This window comes from Prinia subflava, chromosome 10, assembly GCF_021018805.1.
Source record: "Prinia subflava isolate CZ2003 ecotype Zambia chromosome 10, Cam_Psub_1.2, whole genome shotgun sequence".
Lineage (NCBI taxonomy): Eukaryota > Metazoa > Chordata > Aves > Passeriformes > Cisticolidae > Prinia > Prinia subflava.
The window spans coordinates 14,495,627-14,517,206 of NC_086256.1; the positions used below are offsets into that span (position 1 = coordinate 14,495,627).

General features: G+C 38.5%; 1 protein-coding gene across 2 annotated transcripts in view; it reads right to left on the reverse strand.

Annotated features, from left to right (window-relative positions):
- The window catches only part of COL24A1 (collagen type XXIV alpha 1 chain), a 120,981-nt gene that overhangs the window by 22,678 nt on the left and 76,723 nt on the right, over positions 1-21,580 (reverse strand). For both annotated transcript variants that reach the window (XR_010081463.1, XM_063407447.1), the window contains exons 26-42: positions 20,966-21,019; positions 20,050-20,103; positions 19,243-19,296; positions 13,669-13,722; positions 13,330-13,374; positions 13,170-13,214; positions 11,997-12,050; positions 9,063-9,116; positions 8,028-8,081; positions 7,757-7,810; positions 6,459-6,512; positions 5,763-5,870; positions 4,206-4,259; positions 3,650-3,757; positions 2,688-2,741; positions 1,861-1,914; positions 501-557 (exon numbers count right to left, since the gene is read on the reverse strand). Coding sequence is in view for 1 of the 2 variants with exons in the window: in XM_063407447.1 (XP_063263517.1) it covers positions 501-557; positions 1,861-1,914; positions 2,688-2,741; positions 3,650-3,757; positions 4,206-4,259; positions 5,763-5,870; positions 6,459-6,512; positions 7,757-7,810; positions 8,028-8,081; positions 9,063-9,116; positions 11,997-12,050; positions 13,170-13,214; positions 13,330-13,374; positions 13,669-13,722; positions 19,243-19,296; positions 20,050-20,103; positions 20,966-21,019 (1,011 nt within the window). In the remaining variant the exon portion in view is untranslated. The remainder of the gene's footprint in view (positions 1-500; positions 558-1,860; positions 1,915-2,687; positions 2,742-3,649; positions 3,758-4,205; positions 4,260-5,762; positions 5,871-6,458; positions 6,513-7,756; positions 7,811-8,027; positions 8,082-9,062; positions 9,117-11,996; positions 12,051-13,169; positions 13,215-13,329; positions 13,375-13,668; positions 13,723-19,242; positions 19,297-20,049; positions 20,104-20,965; positions 21,020-21,580) is intronic.

Consider the following 21,580-nt stretch of genomic DNA (forward strand, 5'->3'; position numbering starts at 1 on the left):
TCATTAAAAATGGGATTCTTTTCTGAAATGACTTGCTGTACTCAAAATCTGCTTTAATTTTGAAGTTTGTCCTAATAATTTTGACAGGTTCATAAATGCTCCAGAGATACACTCCACACATGATTAAGTACAAAAATGGTTACAAAATGCAGTTCTCTAAATCAGCTGAATTACTTTGCAGTGATAATGAAATAAGTCAAAACATATTTTTGATTAGTAAAGCAATTAAGTATAACTCAGGGTAAATAGGTAAAATTATTTTCTAAAATGTGCTGATCCAAACACAGACTAATGGCATAAGTGCAATGAAACAGAGGGCACAGATGGTTAAGCAGGAAAGAGCACACAACAGCGTTTTCAGAGAGATTACTCATTAAAGGACCATCATTCTATATTTTTGTACTGACTCCTGAGACAATGATATAAAGCTTCAGAAATAAATGCATTGGCTCTTATCTTGAGATGCACTAGTATAATCTTTTTGAGAAAGAAAGACCTACTGGTTCACCTATGGGCCCAGGTATTCCAGGGACTGTGTTGTCTTCGCCTGGATAACCCTAAACCAAAGATAAGTATTAAAACATGTTAACTTGGAAATTCAACCTCATCTACCATGCACATAGATTCAATGGTAATGAAAAGCAGAGAAGACATTGTATAGATGCTAAAAGCGAATAAGATGCTTGTGGTTTAATATACTGGATATGGTAACTCCATTTTAACATTCAACTAAATGTCCCAAAGACATTAAGGACTTTAAAAAGTCCTTAATAAATATGTGATTTATTCTCAAAGGCAGCTAAAAGAAAAAAAAAAAGATTAACTGAACAACATCCATGTAATTATGTCTTCATTTAATGGAAAAAAGGATAAACAGGATATTTGGCAAAGGGAAAAAAGAGAATTTCTTCCACTATTTTGAGAAATACACTTAATATTAAGAAAAACAAGACTACAGAAGACTTCAACATTGTCTGAAGTCTATTACAATTTAAATATGAAATAACTGCCATTCCAGTTAATAAACAAAAGATTATCTATTCCAGATGATACCTATCAATAGCAATGCAAAGAGAATCACATTTTCAATATGATTAAGAACTTCTACAGTGCATCTAAGTGGTTTTTCAGAAGTGAGCAAGCAATCTAGACGCTTAGCTCTCAACAAATTAGTTTTCAGTTATTGTTTCTTAAATCATATCAAAACCTATTTATAACATCATACACTAAATGCTTATTCACAGTACTTATTGCAGAACTCGCTCTAGGTTGTAGCTCCATGTCAAGGGCAACTCCAGTCCAATGTTTGTGCAGTGAATCCATGTACCTGCCTACTTGGGGTCACACGGGTTTCAGTGAGCATACAAATCTGTTTTCAGGCTTTGAGACTTGAGAGAACAACAGTAAATTTGACACTAAAATAGCAGTACTGAGGCCACATCCTGTCCCTAACATTTTATGTTAACCACAGACATTTGTCCATCCTAGTTGGACTTTCAGGCGAATCTGTGGGTGTACTCACAGGCTCAGAGTTAAGTAAATATTTAGCTGGTTCTGCACTGATTATTTTTGTCAGCAGTGCTCGCTAAGGGCAGTGGTGCTGTCTGATACAATAGTCTGTGTTCTGTACAATGGGTACCTTGTGTTTTAAAACCTCAAACATTTTAACAGTATGAGTTGGGACTCCCTCTCTGAATGACCCATTTCCTCACTTTGCATTTCTTCTCACAGTCTTTGACAACACTAACAAATACTGCAAATGGTGGCTTTTGCTGCTTGCTGTGGAAAACAGTGGGTGTGCAGTAACATTTCCTCCCTTTATAATTTCACAAAACAGATCAGGAAAAACCATGTTCATACCTTTTCTCCTTTGGGCCCTGGGGGCCCTGAGGGCCCTGGAGGACCCTGATGACCCTAAGGAAGCAAACCAAACACAAATTATTTTAAAACAAATAATTCAAGAAATAGATAATTCCAAAATTTCTTTTAGCTACTTGATACATTCCCTTTTCTGCTTGCAAATTATTCTAAATCATGTTATGACAACAAAATCAGTGGCAGAAAATGGACTGTGTGCAGGAAAAGCTCTATGAACATGGGGAAACTACATGTTCTGATAGGGCTTAATGCAGGTGATGGGAGCTGGGCTGGTTCTTGCATGAAGGTTTGGGTCAGTGATGGGTTTGTGTTTGGAAAAGAGACTGGACAGTCTGCTCTGTAAGAAGATGACTCAATCCATCCATGATGATTTTCACAGCTATTTTTCATGAAAGCCACAATATCTTTATGTCCTTCAACTAACCTCATTCAATCAGTTTCTGTTACTGAAATGGAAACTACATGGCCAGACAGTAAGCAGAGGTGGTGGTGTTTGCTGAACTCTCTTTATAATGAATAGCTGTTGTAGTTTTAGAAGAACTTTATTCAGAAGGGGTGAGACATATTAGAAAAACAATAGTTTAAAGTTTGTGGTAAAACCCCCTGCGAGCGAACTCACAAAAACCAGGCATCCTTGCTTAAGGCTAACATTTCTGAGTAGGCAAACACATCATATAAACATACGTGAGTATCTGGCTTTCCTGAAAATATTTGTGTAGTCTAGATACAGATCCCTAAGATGTTTGAAATCAGAGTACCACAGACTTATTTTGGGATGTATGTGTATCTGAATTCAGCAAAAAACCTACCCCATAACCTGGAATTCCTGGCTCTCCTTCAGGTCCCATTCCTCCTAGGTGTCCCTGTCAAATGCAGTAATCAGTGAGAGAGAAAGGAGATCCTTTGTAAAGTGCTACAACAGTGCCTACTTTATAAAGTAAGTACTTGGAAAAATCTCGAAATATTGACATTTGACACCATGGACAACTTTCTTGCTGAAGTAAGTCCTACTTAATCTATTTAAGAATACCGTGGGGTTCATTCTTCTGTGGAAAAAAATGGTCAAGGTTTTTCAGTCCTAGCCTTAAAATCTTTGTGCATCATTAACTCAAAAAGATCTGGGCTTTGAGAGGTGTGGAAGAACTCTGTAAGTACTAGTATACCAAGAGAAGCAGGGTGTGGTCATCACCTCTGAAAGTTGACTCCTCCTCTTGAAAATACTGACCATTAGATAGCAAACTTTGCTTCTGTACTGCCTGTGCTCAGGAACACACTGCTGCACTGGCCACAGGACTGGACTGGGACAGGCACGTTGCCTCTCTAGTGTGGAGCCTGGATGCTTCTGTGCATCTGTCACACAGCACAGAGCAAGTCTGGGGAGCTTACTGTGAAAGGAGCTAGAAGTTAATGGAATAGACTTAATTCAGTTAACTTTGGGTCAGATTCCTATCCAACAGGAGTAGCAGTCTCCATCTGAAATGCTTTGTTTCAGCCATGACTAAGGCTTATTGTATGTGATAGCAAATACCTTGATTTTAGTTCCTGGAACTGGAAAGATTTGTAAACACCCACAGCAGTGAGATTGTATGTGGAGTGTGGGACATGAGTATTCCACAGTGTGCTCTGCCATCCCACTCCCCTGTCACATGAACAAAAGCTTGAGATGGCTCCTTCCAGATCCATGCCCCAGGTTTCTGTCTGGAAAAGTGACAGGTCTCGTTCCAGTGCTGAAAGACCTCTGAGCTCTTAAGTAAGCAAGTTTTGTACCAACCATGGGACCTCGAGTTCCTCTTGCACCTTTGGGACCAGTTTTGCCAGGTTGGCCAGAATCACCAGCAGGTCCAGTTTCTCCCGGAGGGCCAAGCTGCCCCTTTTCCCCCTGTTGGTGTTATTGTAAGAGATTGACACGAAGTTTCAAAATGCAGTTTATGCTTAATCAAAATGTGTAACAGCATTATTTAATAGCTATGACATTTACTGTATGCTATTTACTGTAGTAATTAGAATGTCTGAGCCCAGAACTCTGCAGTACAAAAAAAGTCTCTGCTAAAGCCTTCCCATTATGTTTTTGTTTTCTTTTAGCCAAAACTTAAAGCAGAAACTTTTCTGAGTTGCAAAAGCACATCCTGATACAAATTTAAATTTCCTAAGATCTTGAATGTAATTGATTGCAGAACGATGACAATTCTAATTGCTATGGCTAACAAGAAAAGACATGGCTTGAAGCATGACACAAAACAGGGACAGTTTTGGTTCAATGGAATTTTATAATGTAAATTTGAGTTTCAGATAAAAGGAAGGGAACTGGGGAAGATGAAAAATACTACCTTCTTTCCTAAACGGCCCCTCTGACCTGGATTTCCTGGCGCTCCTTCAGGGCCCTATAGATTTATTAGGGAGAGGAAAAATATTATTGAGAAAGGCCTGGAAACATGTTTAACCTGTGCTCCAAACTGCATAACTAAGTAGAGGCTTTTGTAAAGCAGAGAGCTGGGAGGAAAAAATGTCATTAACTGTATCTGTAAGCAAGTTAGTAGGGCTGTCTCAAGTTATAGCATAAACAAGTGGGCAAGTATCAGGGATTATTTATCAAAGTAGTGGAAATGCACTGCAAATAGGGGAGAAAAAAACCCAACAAATCTTTGCCACACAGAAAATAATACTTTACAGATTTGTGAATCTTATTTGTTGCTTTGTAAGCTACTGTTTAAGGAAAATGCAGTATTACTCTCCCCCCCCAATGAAACACTTAGACAATGGGCTATAGAAAAATGATTTCCATGTTTAGACTAGGATGATCTGTCTACATCCCTAGAAGGAGGTCAAACCAAAACTGTGATGTGTACACTCCCAGATGCCAGGGAGGATGAGGGCAGAAGGCAGCTCAACAGCTGCCTTTGGAACATGTAGAACAAAAACGTGAAAAATCCCTCCCTAACCACATCCTCCCAAAAATTGAATTGCCAGACCTGCCTGTCTCACTGAGGCACAGAAGCACTGCTGATGTTGTTTATTGTACACAAGTATAATTACATAAAGTGTAGACATGCCAGGGTTGAGCTGTTTTACAATAATTGCAATGTATGAATCTTTCAGTGTTCCCCAAAACTACCAATTCAAAATAGACAGTCAAAGAAACAAAACTGGTTCTACAGTGCACTAAGGGGCCCAAAAGAACACTTTTTTCTTTCCCTAGGAAAGTAGTTCACTGTGAAGAACCCAGGACTAAAGACAGCAGAATGCAACACTGATGCTTAGAGGACAGAGTGGACAGTGCTCACAGCGGGGGACAGCTGCTGTTCCAACAAATGTTTTGTCAGACCCCACCATCACATAAGAGCTACACAGAAGGCAGCCAGAGGACTGCAAATGAGAAATGATGATTTTTGGTATGGGAAGCCAGTCTGATTTAAAGCTACAATACTTGCATTGGAAACCGTGCTCCAAAATTAGTTCTCATGAAGAAGTTGCATACAACTTCATGGATGGATTTTAGCTGCTTGGAGTGATGCCAGAACAAACAGGCAAACAATGTTGCCTGTGAATTCTAATGCTTGTCTACTATTAGATCTGTGTATTCTTGCTGCCGTATTGTTTGGAGAGGAGAGATCTGAAGTGAGATGCTCCAGGCTGTGTGGTACGTGTGTCTGGACAACAGGTGGTGAGGAATCACTATTTGCCAAGAGGTCACATGTTTCAGACAGGAAAAGCATTTGTCTTCTCTCTCTACCAATCCTGAACCACATTGGAAGCTTATTTAAATATGGTCGTCTCTAATTACACAGAAAACCAGAAAAATCAAAACTAAAGGAAGAAAGAAGAAATTAATATTTTTTACTGAAAGCAAACAAGCAAGAAGTCAATTTCAAGCATAAAACACTTACAGGGATTCCCATTATGCCAGGTTCACCAGGGAGCCCAGCAATTCCTGGTAATCCCATCTCTCCTTTTTCACCGATTTCTCCTGCAACTCCCTGGTCTCCAGGGTCTCCCTAAAACACAGTAAAAAAAGCCAAACCAAAACAAAAAACCCTTAGTCAACCTGCTGCTACAGAATTACTTGTTCATAAGAAAAGGGAATCCTGGATTCCCGAGTTTGAGTTACAGTGCACTGTAACTGATGTGAATCTTAGCAGTCAAATTCAGATCAGGCTCTATGTCAGGGTAAAGCCCTTTCTATCTCATTCATACACTCCTACAGCCACATTTTGCCTCATCCATCGCCGAGTATCTGAGGTTGTTCTTTGCGAAATCCCCTGTCCTGGCACAGCACTGATCCAATTCCAGGAGCAGCTTTGAGCTTGCTTTCTCTCCTGCACTTTAGCCACCACAGAGAAACTTTACCTGTTCTCAGGTAAAGCTTGCTTTTCTTTGTCAAGCCATTCAGCTTTGCAGCCCTTGCAAAGTAGATTTGTACATAAAAGGTACAGAAAAACCTGTACTTTACAGGACCCCCTGTGTTAAAACTAAGTGCACTCAACTGGGTTCAGTTGATCTAGTGCTGACCTAGGATAAAAAAGGAGATTTGGGTCCTTAGGCTAATAAGAGTACTTTACATCTGCTACAGAAACTTAATGTACCTTTGGGCCATCTTTTCCTTGAGCTCCATCTTCTCCTGGAGGCCCTGGTTCACCCTTATAGAAAAGAACAGTTGAAAACAAATTATTGTCTAAATTTCTTGACTCACACAAGTTTTATACATGTTTATTATCTTCTGGACAGTTTTTATGTTGCTGTTACAGTTATTTATCTTCAGTGTCACAGCCCATGAATATCCAATTGAAGAAAACATGAAAGATGATCAACATTAAAAAATGAGGCACTACTATGTCCATACAAACCTGGAGATTTAGACAGTAGCACTGACATTTTGTTTGGTTTCAGAGTATATAACAGGTAATTACAGTAACCTCAAAAATATACCTACTGTGTCCTGAAACTTCCATGTTTGAGTGGGTAACTACTATATTGGTATGTTTACAGACTTACTGTAAGGCCATTTACCATCAGAAATATTTCAACATTATAATCACAGAATCACACAGAATCACAAGGGTTGAAGGAAAGCTTCAAGGTCATCTAGTTCAATCGTCAGCCCAGCACCACCATAATCTTATTCCCAAGTGCCACACCCAGATATTTCTCAAACACTTCAAGAGATGGTGGCTGCACCACCTCCCATGGCAACTTATGCCAATTTCTCATCACTCTTTCAGTGAAAATTTTACTTCTAATATCCAATCTGCACATCTCCTGGTACAACTTAAGGCCATTCACTCTATCATTTGTTAGCTGGCAGAAGAGACTGACCCCCAGCTCACTACAGCCTCCTTTCAGGTAGTTGTGGAGAGCAATGAGCCTCCTTCTCTTCAGGTTAAACAACTCCTGCTCTCTCAACTGCTTCTCATAAAATTTGTGCTTCAGCAGCTCCATTGCCCTTCTCTGGACATGCTCCAGCACCTTAATGTCCTCTTTTTAAATGGGACTCAGAACTGGACACAAAGCTCAAGGTGCAGCTTCACCAGTGCCAAGTACAGGGAGATATTCACTGTCCTGGTCCTGCTGGCCACACTATTTCTGACACAGGCCAGGATGGCACTGGCCTTTTTGTCCACCTGGGCACAGCTTGCTCATGTTCAGATGCTGTTGACCAGCACCCCTAAGTCCCTTTCTGCTGAGCAGCTCTCAACTCACCCTTCCCCAATCAATACTCTTTTTAACTTGCTACAATATTACACTGGGGATTTTTCTTTTTAAAAAGAAGCTATCAGAAAATAGCTTTGTATTAAATTCTTCTGATAAATCAAGATTTCTCAACCTGCACTTCATTTGTAACATACTTTTCCATTGTGGAAGAAGATTTGCATCCATAGCTTACCCTTACACCTTGGTCACCTGGTTCTCCAGCTTTCCCAGCAGGTCCAATATCTCCCTGGGATATCACAAGGAAAATCATAGGATTTTAAAGGACAATATTCATAATAATGACAGGGTTTACAGCTGATGGGGTCATCATGACAGTAACAGTATTTCTTAATGATCCGTTTCCTGTGTCACTGTCTCCTTGGCTAATAAATTAGATCTCTCTGATTTGCTTTTATGAAAATTTGAAAATTTAAACAGGGTAAGAGAATAGTTTCAACACTTACCTTTGTGCCTGGTTCCCCCTGCAGACCAGGTTCTCCTTCAGGGCCAGGAGGTCCCTGTGTGTACAAGAGCTACTGTTAAGTGATCACTAGCAGGAATTTTGCCACAACTAAATAATACATCCAAAACTGAAGCAGAAGAATGGCACGAGACACTGAGAAAGATGAAGGTCTGAAAAATCAAATCAAGACAACATAGTTCTTTGTTCTTTCTAGAGCTAAACAGAAAAGAGGGTATAGAAGGAGTTCAGGAAATACACTGTGGGCCACAAACATCCTGAAGACTCAGCAGTACCACTAAGCCTGTACCTTTCACCATAAATTACTGCTGAACAAGCACCTATATTCTGTAAATCTGACTGACAACTTCATCTCTGTTTAGGCTTGGAGCCAAGTAGATACAGGCTTTGGACAGCTAAGTCCTTTTTGGGAGTCTCAGCCCTTAATGAGTTAATGGCATCAGACTGCATTTTGTAAAGTTTACATATAAACCTTTTCTTAATACTCAGTCAGAAGTCTGGATTTTGGGTGACTGAGGAAGAATGTTTCTTTGAATAAGACAAATCCCTACTGTTGTAAGTGAGCTCATCCCTCAGGTACTTCATTACAAACATGGCTAATACATTCTGTCACATTTCTCTCAATGAAATATTAAAAACAAAGTACAAAACAGAAGCAGAAGTTAGTAAGAAGGCTGTCTACAGCTGCTTTCCTTTATCTACAATTTGAAAGAACATATGATGAATGGTGTTTTACTGCCCAGCTGCAAGCAGAGTGATGCTTCCAAAAAAAAAGTTGTTTGCTCAATTAAACATTCACCTTCCATGACAAATGTCATGACTTTATGCTCAAAGGCAGGACTTACAAGAGAACAAGCAAGACATTTTAGACATTTTTTGGAAACAGCTTTAAATAAAAGTCTCTCAGTAGCTCATGATATTTAAGTCAGCTGCAGGCAATGAAAAAAATTTTGTAAATATATTGTCCAGGCATAGTAACTTGATTGAGTAATTGCTATATAAGTGATTAAAATCTCACCTCAAAACCCATTTCTCCAATAGGGCCAGCATCCCCTGGTTGTCCTCTTGGACCCTGGCATTAAACAAAATTTTGGATGTATGATTCAATTAACATTAAATTACATTGTCGAGTGCTCAACTTCTCTCCACAACTCTTCCAACTGGAATAAAGAAATGTATTTCATTGTCTTTCCTCCTGAATCAAGTAGTGCATCCAAGTCCCATGGCATACACTACCAACTTTGACACACTGAAATAACAAATCTCAAATAATAGCACAGATATCTTTTCTTTGAGACCAAAAAGAAATTATTATTTGAACTAAGCTCTTCTCTTGACTAGATGAGACTTTGTTTAATTAAGATTTGTTAGACTGTCTGGTTTGCTTTGTTGAAAAGCCTACAGTCTGGTATGGAATTAACTGAAAACAACTTCTTCACCATGGATTTAGCAGCATTTATACAGAACAGTCACTGAGGCGTAGTAGACTAAAGGCTGGAGCCTTCTTAGTAATATTAATAACTATACCATAAGCATTTTATTATAAGCCTTACACATAAGTAGTAAATTTACTGCAGTAACACCCAGGGATCATTTCCCCAAGTGGCAGGTTCAAATTCTCTGTACATGTAAGATCTGGGCTGACAGAGCATGAGTTGCATGCTAGGGAGCAGAAGTTGCCAGTAACAGTTTATAGCTGGTTCTGCAGCCACCCTGAATGACCATCAAGACAAATCAACCCTCTGCATACAACCAATCTTTGAACTCAAAGAAAGTTCCTATCAATTTACCCCTTTGGGACTCATCTGTGTCTAAACACAGTTTAAATTCAAAACATTTTCTTGATCTACAACTATCATGTAAAAGAAAGATGCTGCTTCTATTTATGAGAGAAGCCTTTTAAACAAATATTTACTCTATCTGGTTTCACTTCCTCTTACAGACTATGCATATGGTTTTACTCCTCCTGAGGACCTGGCAATGACAATGTGAATATTCTCTTCCCTTGTAACAACAATGTACATTTCATGTTACTGGCAGAATTCTGGTAGATGAATATATTTGACCTTTTATCTTTGTTTAAATATGAACAACTAAAATGGCAGTTACTTCCCTTTGAGATTTCACTTTGTCCGAAAGTAAATGAATTGATTTTCATTTACAGCAACTCCATTAAATTCCACTAGGCAAGTGTCACAAAGCTTCGGTTTGCTTCACAAATCAAATATTTCTTCATATCACCATGGAGATAAGGCTGCTGGATCAGTAATGTATCTTTCTCTTGAGACTTTCAGAAGCCAAAAAATTTATAGTGGTGTGGGGACTCCTTTTAAACATTAACACCAGGTAACTTGCAAAGGATTTTACTGAAATGTCTGACAAGTAGACAAGGTCTGAGTGTAACTTAGATCAATCCCGTTAATAGAAACAGTTCTTAATTGCTTATATTTCTTGGCTGCTACACCAACAATTAGGGTTTTTCTGCTCTGTGTAGAACTAGTGACAGGGCCAGGAAACCTCAGCAGCTGGCTTTCACATAGTGACCAGCTGACAAGCTGCTTGGATAGGCAGCTAAAAAAAGAGCCACGCATTTTATTGCGCAACATCTTCTGTCATTTTGTCACTTCTTTCTAGCTCCAAACACCATTTTCTGAAGACATTTTACTCTTCCAGCACTTGATAGAAAAGATATCCTGTTCCCAGGATAAGTTTTTCTTCTGAGAGTGAATTTGTAGTTTCTGTGATGATGAGGACAACAGAAATGTAGGCTGCTCAAGCGTAGACCACTTAGATTAGGTAAGGAAGACAGGCATGCTATTGACATGAAAATTCAGACTTGGCCAGAAAATGGCAGGAATTTGACATATAAACCTTTCATTGTAGGGCTCTCAGATCTTGCAACATGAAGATAAGCTATAATAATGAAAGAGATTAAGTAACAGGAATCCAGTGATAACTATTGGAAAAACACATTTTCTGTGAAATATTTTGCCATTCCTACAGGCTGACAGCTGAAGTTAAGTATGCAATTCTATACTAAAGAAAATTTGTTGGTGTTTTTCTAGCCCTCAAAATGTGCATATACTTTCTTTAAGCGTGTCAGTCAATGGATTAGCAGAAATAATATAAAAAATACTCAATACTAATAATACTAAAAACAATATAATTTTTATCAAGACTTCACTTTAGAGATTTAAATTAGCTATATGCAATTTACTGTGCAAAATTACCTTCCAGAAGCAATGTAAACACAAAATTTTTGACAACTCTATTAGATTTCTATTAGATTTGCACCAGAAAATGGGAGCCTTCTCCCAAATCCCACTAAGACTGCATGCATTCTTTCACTTTATATAAATAACCTGATTTATTCCCAGAGATGGAGCTGCAATACCATGCCTGTCACAGCTACATCTTGCAGTATATTGCATATATTTGCTGCAGATTCTGTGTGATCTTCTGTAACAATATTAGCCACATGAAAGTGAGCGTGGCTTTGACATAGTAACAAGAATCCATTCAGCAGAGGAATGTCTGAGGTTTATTATAGCAGTTTCTCCTTGAAAATTTAACCTGCCAAACAGATGTGGTCCCCATGTTCCTGAACAACGATCCTAATATTTGCTTTAAAAAGCACCACTAAAGTATTGGCACATGGTTTACATAACACCTAACATAGATTTCTACCTCAATGTGGTATAAAGCCACATTATATTGTGGTTTATGTTCTGTTGTGCACCCATTACTACAGAGCTTCCCAAGATTAACAGGGCTCCTCATTACACTAAGCAAGGGAGGCAGACTCCAGCTCTGCAGTTTTGGAACAATCACCCCACAATTCCTACCCAACCACAGCTGGCAATACTGAGTCTCAGTAAAATGGAGCTCGAGTTGTCAGGGAGCTTGTATAATACATGGAAAAACTTTGAAGCAGGCATAGGGATCAACTTACTGGCTCTCCCATTGGTCCCCTGTCTCCTGTGGTTCCTGGAGGCCCAAGCAAACCCTGGAAGATTAAGTAAAATAAAAAATAATTGGAAAGAAGCTCCTTCATATTCTGAGAACGCCACTTCCTCTCTTTCTGTCCACACAGTAACTAACACAGAAACACCCAAGAAATATGTGCAGCATTTTTTTCTGGTTGGCATGCACTGACATATCACCAGCTTCTGCAGCAGGTAAGGGAGTCCTGAATAAATCCTCCCTTAGTTTGTTTTACATACAAATGAATCTCAGCTGAACCACCATTCACGAGTTCCTTGTAACTCTCCTTAGAACCATGTGCTACTTGTATGTCCAAAGTGTCTCACAAGCTGTATTTTAGATAATCTGTAAGGTTCACAGCACACTTTTCTCTCTGCTCAACCTTTTTCATAGCATTTATATCTCACACTGTCTTCTAGAAACTGTAGCTGTAGGAGTAATAGATCAGTATCCTGTACTTTGCAATAAATGTGCTCTTGCACATTATTTCAGCCCAATGAGGTTTTGCGTCATTCATTTCTGTTTATATAAATACATCTAAAAGTTCTAGTGAATGAAGAGAAAACTAAAATCCCTTGTGTCAAAAGTGAAAGGCAACAAGCTCCTAAATCTGAGCAGAAAAGGCAAGAGAAGTATGGTGACAACCAACATTTGAAGTTTCAACCGCAGAAGAAAATCACCTCCTTTACTGCTTTGTTTTTGTTTTCCTGCTTCCCTCTTTGTTGAAAATCCAGTACAATTTGGACTGACTGATAACCTGCTTTGTAAAAAAAGCCTCAAATAGAATTGATTAGATTAGACATTAGATTTTCATTCAAAGAAACACTTAAAGAAGGAACTTTCTCCTATACATGATATACATTTAACCCATTTCTACATTTATCCCTACACTGATAACACACATCTACCCTCAAACCTATCAAAGAATTATTGTTCTATGTCACAAAGATTTTCATCCTTAAAACTGCACTTCTGTCCCTGGTTCTTTGTATGAATAAATGCAAACTATCAGAGTTTTCCAGCTGCTCTGAAATAGATAAACTTCCTCATACCAAGTATCAAACAAAGTATGAGATTTTCATTTCTCAAATCAAAATAAGATTTGCTTTTTAGTAGAAGTACTAGTAAATTTCATACTCACCAGTGCACCCTGATCTCCTCTTTCTCCTGGATTTCCAGCTTTACCCTGGTTAAAGAGAAATATCAAAAGACAATGCTGGCTTCAAGTAATTTCTAAGCACAGCTCAGAAATCAGAGTTGCTGTGTTAAAGCTTTCTACAAAGACTGGTTCCAATACTTACAATGAGCCCAGGAACTCCTTTCTTTCCCGGATCACCTCTTTCTCCCTGAAATAACAAACAATGTGTAAATTCTACATACATCTGCTTGATTAGCTGCATTCAGTTACTGTGAGTTTAAATGCTGGGTAACTACAGAAAGTGCAGATTCAGGCTTAGATGTGCTCAAAGTAGCTGGAAAAGACAGAAATTTGCAATTCTCTTGGATTAAATGGAACTCTGTGGTTTCTGTCATGATGGGCAGGGGTTTTTTGTTTTCTTTTATCTGTTGTGGTCTACCTCAGTGATTGATAGCAATGCAAATACTCACCTCAATACCTTCTGAGCAGTGCAAACACTCACCTTAATACCTTCTGTTCCCAGTTCTCCTGGAGGACCATCAAGACCTCTTGGCCCCTGAATATTGAACAAGTGATTTGAAATACTAATTATGCATTATTTTTGGTTGTCATTAAAGAGATGTTACATAAGCTATAGAAAAGGGGAAACATTTTGTTAGCTTGAAAACCAGTTTTCATCGTGTGTTAAGTGTGAAATAAAGCTTCAAAGAACAAAATAAGTTTCTGGTTTGTTGAATTGTGAATTTAAAGAGAAAGATTTTTTGAAAAGTATGTAAACAAAACATTCAGTGTCTCTGTTGAAGCCAGATGGCAGGCTGATATTTTCTGCTCTTTCTTTCCATCCACCTTGTACTCATGCAACAGACATACTTAGAGGGATTTAGATGACCACTGTATATACAGAGTGCTTGCTTTTGAGCACATTATAAGATGCATATGCAAAAATTCATCTTGCTAGTTAGACTCTAAAAAAGCAAACAAAGATCTTCCACTAGCAAACTCGTTTGAAGCAAGATTAGAAGCAATTTATAACTGTGAACTATTGTGCTCTATTGTTAGATTAAAATGCTTTTGTAAATTGATTTTTATAAGCAATAGATGAACAAAGATAACCTGTTATATTATTGCAGCATAATACACCAAATACTCATTGCCAAAACATTCAGAGTTTTATTATTTAAGATTAGAAATCTAAATCTATTAGCTTATATGCAAATGAAAAATCTTTAAATAGATCATGAGCAAAATGGAAAAGAATATTTTATCTATGGAGACTTAAGAGGTGATTTCCATAATTTTAAAAACATGAGTGTTTAGGTATGGAACATTAAATTAAAACCAGTTAATAACAACTCAAAACTAATGACCACTTCAAAGGAAGAACTAGATAAGCATCAAGACAGGCTCTTTACAGCAGTATGCTTTGGGAGGAAGAGACACAACAGCTTTCCTGGTGGCATTTGGGCTGGGCTGGCATCAGAGGGAGTTAGTACACTACCATGGCAGTGCCCAGAGGAAACAATCTCCATTTCTATGGTGAATTTCTGAGTTGTAGAGAACCTTACATCTTGGGTCATGATTTATTGTGAAGGGCATCCAATCATGACTGATTTTCAGTCATAAGGCTAGTCTAAATGATAATAATAGGGCCTTGTAAAATTACTCTGTTGGAAGCACATCTGAATTAATTTAGTTTACTTTCCCTGCAAAAATATCTGTGACTTCCATATCTCTCATGAATATTTTGAGAAAAAACATACCAGAATTGGTTCTCTCTGACTTGGACTTACTGATCCATATCAAAACCTCCCCTGGAACATGTGGTGAGTACCCATCCACTTTTGTCTGGAGCAAAAGTGAAAATGGCTGACTGGTAACTCAGGAACAGTGTGTATCCAGAATCATTCAGGCTTTTCTCTTGAAATGAAAACCTCTCAGGAACAGGCCTTTCCTGTGAGCTGATATATAACTACATATTCTGGCTAAGCCAGAAATATCCCACGAGAACTCATCTGTCATCATTTCAGCACTGCTGCTTCTGGCCAGCACAAAGGAACACAGAAACCATAGGAAAAGGAAAAAGGGCAGGCAGGGAGAGCTGTATAAAATACTCTGTAGTTTGGGACACACTTTTCTGAGGCAATCCTTGGGCTAGTCTGGGCATCTTTTTTGTTTTGGTGAGGACTGAGCAATTACAGGCATTTTTTTGAGCAAGAGGGGAAAAGAAATGACACAGCTGCCACGTGGCACTCAATGCAAAAAACCAAACAAAACTGAAGTCTATGGAAAAAAATCTGTGACTTCGACATGCTCAGAGAATAGAAACAAAACACCAGTGGTGTATTCAAAGGTGAAGGAGGTTTTTATAAAAACATTTATATTGGGACTCATGTTAAGATTATGTAATTGGGTAACTCAATTGTTGAATTACTATACAGCATAATTCAAAAGAAAGTTAAACATCTTGATCAAATTAATTTCAGGTTACTGCTCTTGACTTTTTTTTCTAACTGCTGTCTGTAACACACACAAAACTGGTGGTGATGAAAATTCAAGGCAGATTTAGCAGGTTTATTGTCCTCTGATCTGAAATGTCTCAAAGAACAGGAGGAGAAGGGACAAGAAAAAACAGATGGAGTGAGGACAGGTCATTCAGCTGTGGGGATAGAAGGGACAGAAGCTCAAGGAAGATCTGTGGAGGAACCACCTACAGCAACACAAGGAAGGGGCAAATTGAGAGCGTGAAGTTAAGCAATTGCAGGACAGTTTTAGATTTTCTCAGACTTTTTAGATATGTGACCGTCATTTCTCTTTCTGCATTCTCCACAGGGCAAAGGATAAACTCTCAAGATGAAATACTCACAGAAGTAAAAGGACATGTTTTCATTTTACAGATCTGTGTAATAAGGAAATATCTTTCTAGGTTTTATCTTCTATCATTAAGAATTACCAGATAAATTCTTTCAACACTTCTGACATAACTTTAAATCATAAAGAAGATCATAGCTTGCAGTTTGAAAGACTGTCAGGCCTGTCAGGAGACTGCACAAGATTCCTAGTCTGTGTTATGCACATAACACACCAAAACCTTTCTGGCATTCACACAGGTCTCCATTTCAATGGAGTTCACCTTGGCAGAGCATGACAACTGATCTGATCACTAATAGTTAAGCAAAAAAGCCTACCCTTTAAAACACCAACCTTCTACTCTATACCTTTGAATTGAAAACAATGTAACAGAAAGCAACATGATCCTCTGGGCCATGCCTTCCTTGAGCCAGCCACAGAACAAAGGGCAGGAATCCAAGGGAAAGGCAATTTAATATCCCGACAAAAGCACACACTAACATTCCTATAAATAGTATGGTGTGACTCCTTATTGGAACAGATGAATTGGATTGTACAATTTCTTACTATGGCTAATACAGAATGAGAGATATACTTGATTTGCCTGCTGTTATTTAAATTAGGTTGCAACAGAGCTGGGGAGTGAGGCTGCCAAACGATTGCTACTACTTTTTTCTTTGGCATGGGTTCAGGTCTGTTTCTAAAATGGAACATTTTTCATTGAAAACTCTAGGATGATAATCTGAGAAGTTCATCTAAGAAGGTAAAAGCACAAATTAACTATTTTTATTCTTTCTCATCTTGTCTCCCAAATACCAGAAGAGCGAAAATAATACAAACAGAATATATAGCTACTTCTCTTTTTTGGTGGCTGACATGGAAGAATATTAGAAAATGTCCTCAATTTAATCTCATTTCCTTCGAACAATTAAGCGATAAACACATTCAGCTATCCACGTATGACCAAGCACACTGGACACTTGTTTCCCAAGTGCACACAATTTGCTAAGTTCCATATTCACTGCTGTGAGAAGTATGAAAGACACAGTTCATTAAAAATAAGCACAGATGTCCTCAGGCAACCGAGGTTCTTCATGCCAGTACAGATACAGATACTAAAACAGGGACAACCCTACTGGCTGCTAGAGACATGAGCTGCTGCTGCCTGGCCCCAAAGTTATAGCAGTTCACTATGTCATTTATCTGCATTTTCAAGTCTAAATTTCATGATCTGCATTCCAGGAAAGTAAGAGCAGAAAAATTACTTGTTTTGAGCTTTAAAACACCAGATGCCAATCTGAAGAATACTAAGTGCTAAGCATTTTAGTAGCTGTTGGGAATTTTGCTTAGGTCTCACTTATGAAATGAACCTAATGATATAGAATCTCTTCTTCTTGAACTAGAAGCTGCTGTATTAGTATTAGCTAATTAGCTGTATTAGTCCAGGACTGTGGTATGATCTGAAAGCAGAACCAGACTCTGACACTGGTTTACTTCACACATTAGCAAACAAAGACAACAAAAGATCACACAACAACTTCATGGCTGCTTACACTGCCAGGTTTCCAGACTAATGCTTTTCTTCCTTCTGGTCATGGAAAAAAAATTCTTCCTCCTACATACTGGCACTCTCACCCTCAGTATCATTCTGCCATTGAAGTATCTACAAAATGGTGCTCTCTCTCTGTGTTTCATGAGATTAACACTAAAAAATAAAGTGTAATAAACCTTCCACGTGATTCTGGCCAAGCACATCAAGTCTCAAGCCTGAGCTGAGGAAGGCCTGTGCTAGTGCTGTGCTCAGTGGCACATTCCCTGAAATCCCCCAAGAGTGAGATAGTCCACAGATTTCTAGAGAGCCTGCCTTCAGCTGGCCAGAACTCCTGGGTGTACTGGGGAGTGAACAGCTGGATACTCTCACACAGAAGTAAGCTGCTGGGTAATCTTGGATTCAAAACCATTGCTGAAAGGTCCAAAATTTATGAAGTGAAGGAATTCCATTCTGTGACAGTGCACAAGTAGAGGGTCAGTGCTTCTAAGACTTCCCACAGACTCCAGCTGCAAAGACAGGATACGCTCTAGTTTCCACATAATGAAGGAAAATTTCCATATGCTTCCATTTAACTTCTGTATCTGACTGTGCTATGCATTTTCTGAGGCCTTCACAAGAGCTCAGGGTTCTGATACTTCTATTTCTGATGACAAACCCCAGGTTTCAGGGCACCTCAGATATTCTCCTTATGTGAGATTCCACTTTTGGTCTGGTATTTTGATCTTGAGGGCAGATAAAATTCTCAGTGGCTTCAGTAAGAGTTTATTCTCAGAGCCTGAGGACCTGGGTCTGTTCTGAGACCCTCTTTCATGAGACATTCCCAGTCATGTTGGGTAGAGGCAAAAGCATAAACCACAATTCCAAAATGGAACATTCACAGAGCTTGGGATATTTGGGATTTATATAGAGTGATCTTTATAAGCATATTATAAGCATTATTATATTATTAGTATAGTATTGGTATATGATAAGTATATTAATATTATAAGTACAGCACTCCATGATGTGCTGCCAAAATCATAGAGACATATGTATCAGGAATAAATGGAGCTGTAGACACAGCCCAGCCACTGGTAGGAGCAGTACAAGTCTCTTAGGAACCCTGGACACGCTGTCAAACTGGCAGGTAAGGTGAGAGACACTTCACTAATGTGGGCTTGGAGTAGTGTTTTGTACACAGTGAAAAAATGGTTTCCATTTCCCTGATAAAAGTGAAATGGAAATGACAATCTAACAAGTGGAGGTTCAAGATTCTAGCACAAAGTATCTTCTGATTACACTTCCTCCCTCAAAACAGTGTTTGAGAGATTTTGATTGTATTTCCAAAGAACTAAATGCAGCTAAAGAAAATATCCCTTAAAACATTGAAATAGTCCAGTGGTAGTTATAAATGACAACTTCTGCATGTTTATGTGTACAGAAAACAGTCAGGTGGTCACCTTGCCTCTAGTTTTGCTCACAGCTGAAACCAATGGCAAAGCCCATTTCACTGTGAGGAGAAATGAAGATTCATATTGTTTCCTACATGGAAAGACAAGTATAATCCATCTGATTTCAATACAAATGAGTTGAGTCCAGAGCACAAAGGGAGCAGCTGTAAATGAGTTATATTTCAGATTCATATTTGCAACACACTACTCTCTGCTCTGGGTAATATGAAGGAACAATGGTACTTACTCTTCTTCCCTTTGGTCCCTGTGGCCCTGATGGTCCTCGTGCCCCTGAAGGTCCCTACATGTCGAACAAACTTATTATTCATTGTTGCCTTTTACTCACATATTACTGAAAATTGCAAGGCTTATGCACCTTGAGCAACAATCAATGCAAGAAATGCAAATTAATCACTTGCATGCATGGTTCAAATTCAATTAATCCTGTTTGTACAATTAATGTAGAAAAAGCTAATTAACAGACTCAATGTAACATTATTTTTACAAAACACTGATGTGACTGTTGGATAGATTACTTCTGTCTATTATCCCCAAAATTTTAAAAGATACTTGTATTTCAGCAACAGTATGTTAAAAGCATGAATATTTTCTGATAAAAGGTTTGAGCTTTATCTGTATTGAAGATCCATGGTACACAAATTATAACCATTATACATAGCAGATTAGAATATAATTTATTATTTATTAACAATAAACCTAAACACACAATGAATATATTTAAACTGTATTAGGCACCAATGGATTTTAAAAATATTATGCAACTATTAACCATCCTTGTAAAATTCTATTTCCCTACTTGTCTCAACTGAGTGATTTTTAAACGGATGAGTTAATCATATAATTAGTTTTTCTGTCTCTCAGAGATCCTCCTGGCAAGGAGCAAGTGAACAGGTTCTGTCCGGATGGATACATTTTCATGACAGTTTTATAGATTGCAGTACAAACTAGAAACTATTCTTAACTTCAGCAAAGCAAAAAGACTGTTTGAAAAGAGTTCATTTTATGTCAAACCAAAGAACCCCCCTATACTTACAGGTAATCCTTCTGGCCCCACAGGTCCAGGGCCTCCTGGAGGTCCTGCATAGCCCTAGAATTAAAATAAACATAGAAAAGACAGAACAGTTTTATCTAAATTGTTATTATAGTAACAGTAATAAATCCAGTTACTTACCTGAATAACTGATGATAAGTTAATAAAATATTTAATTTTGCACAATTTGTTCCCCAAATTTTGTTTAAAAACTAAATGCTTGATTGGAAATATGTCCTAGTAACCATTAAAGCAGCCTAGGAAGCTTTCCCACACACAGGCACTAGCTGGGAGAGATGCACTGAAACAAAAGATGCTGAGTTCTAAATGAATTTCAAACTCCTCTGAGAAGGCTGTGACAGTGGGAAGAGAAAGTGGACACATCCTGGTGTGGGCAGACCTGGCCAAGACCAAATGCCAAGAACAACTCTTGTCTGAGGACTGCAATGACTACTGGGAAAGGCTCTCTCTGCTATGACTGCAGTGGATTTACCTATGGCAATAAGCATTAATAACAGCCCAAGAAAAGTAGTTAATAAGACTGGATACTATATTAATAAATTCTATTTTATGAATCTCCCCAATAAAAATTTTGCAAGGATCAAAAGTAGTTGGCTGAACGTAAATCTAGATTAGAGGGATTAAATGAAGGACAGAAAGCTTCAAAAATCATTGGCTCTGCATGGATCATTTAGCTGGTCTGCTGTCTCAGGGTACTTCATCTCTTCCTTGCTAATGGATGCTCAAAGAGTAATTACTGCAAATACATAATATCCCTGTCCATGGCAAGAACATCACCCACTGCACCACAGATGGGCCCTCATCTGCAATTTCTGTGTAATGCCATGGAGATTTCAGCCCTGCCAACCACACCAGTATTACAGGTGTGGTTGTAACTTACTGTGTACTTGTAACTTACCATGACACCTTTTTCTCCAGGAGGACCAACAGGTCCTGGACTGCCTCGCTCTCCCTTTAACAACAACAACAACAACAACAACAACAACAACAACCAACAAACAGCAAACAACAACAAACAAACAAACAAACAAACAAAAGAACATTAAATATTCTTCCCCTTTTTCCATGTCCACTGAGCATACCTGGCAGTGTATCACACTATTGGTTGAGGGACTGCCCTTCAGAAACAGTGCAGAGACCTTTTTTAACTTTTCTTTTTTAAATTTCTGCATTCTTTCTTCCTACAAGCCTTTCATCTTTTGAAAAAATGATACAACTGAGTTTCTCTGTCCTGTCTTTTCCTAGACTACTGAACAAGAGGTTTGACTACATCAGTCTCTGAGAACTTGCTAGAAGATCTGTTTTCTCTCTGTTGGGTGCATCATACTTATAGTATGTTCCTTGGTCCCTAAAATTCAGGACAGCAAACACAGAAAAAAGAAATTTTTTTCTCTCTTTTCCTCTTTTCTTCAGTATGTGTTAGGAGAACACATATCTAAAAGGAAGGCCAGCCCTTCAGCAGCTGCTGAAGCAACTTGGATAGGGGAAGCAGGAAGGGTCTCTTCCATACCTT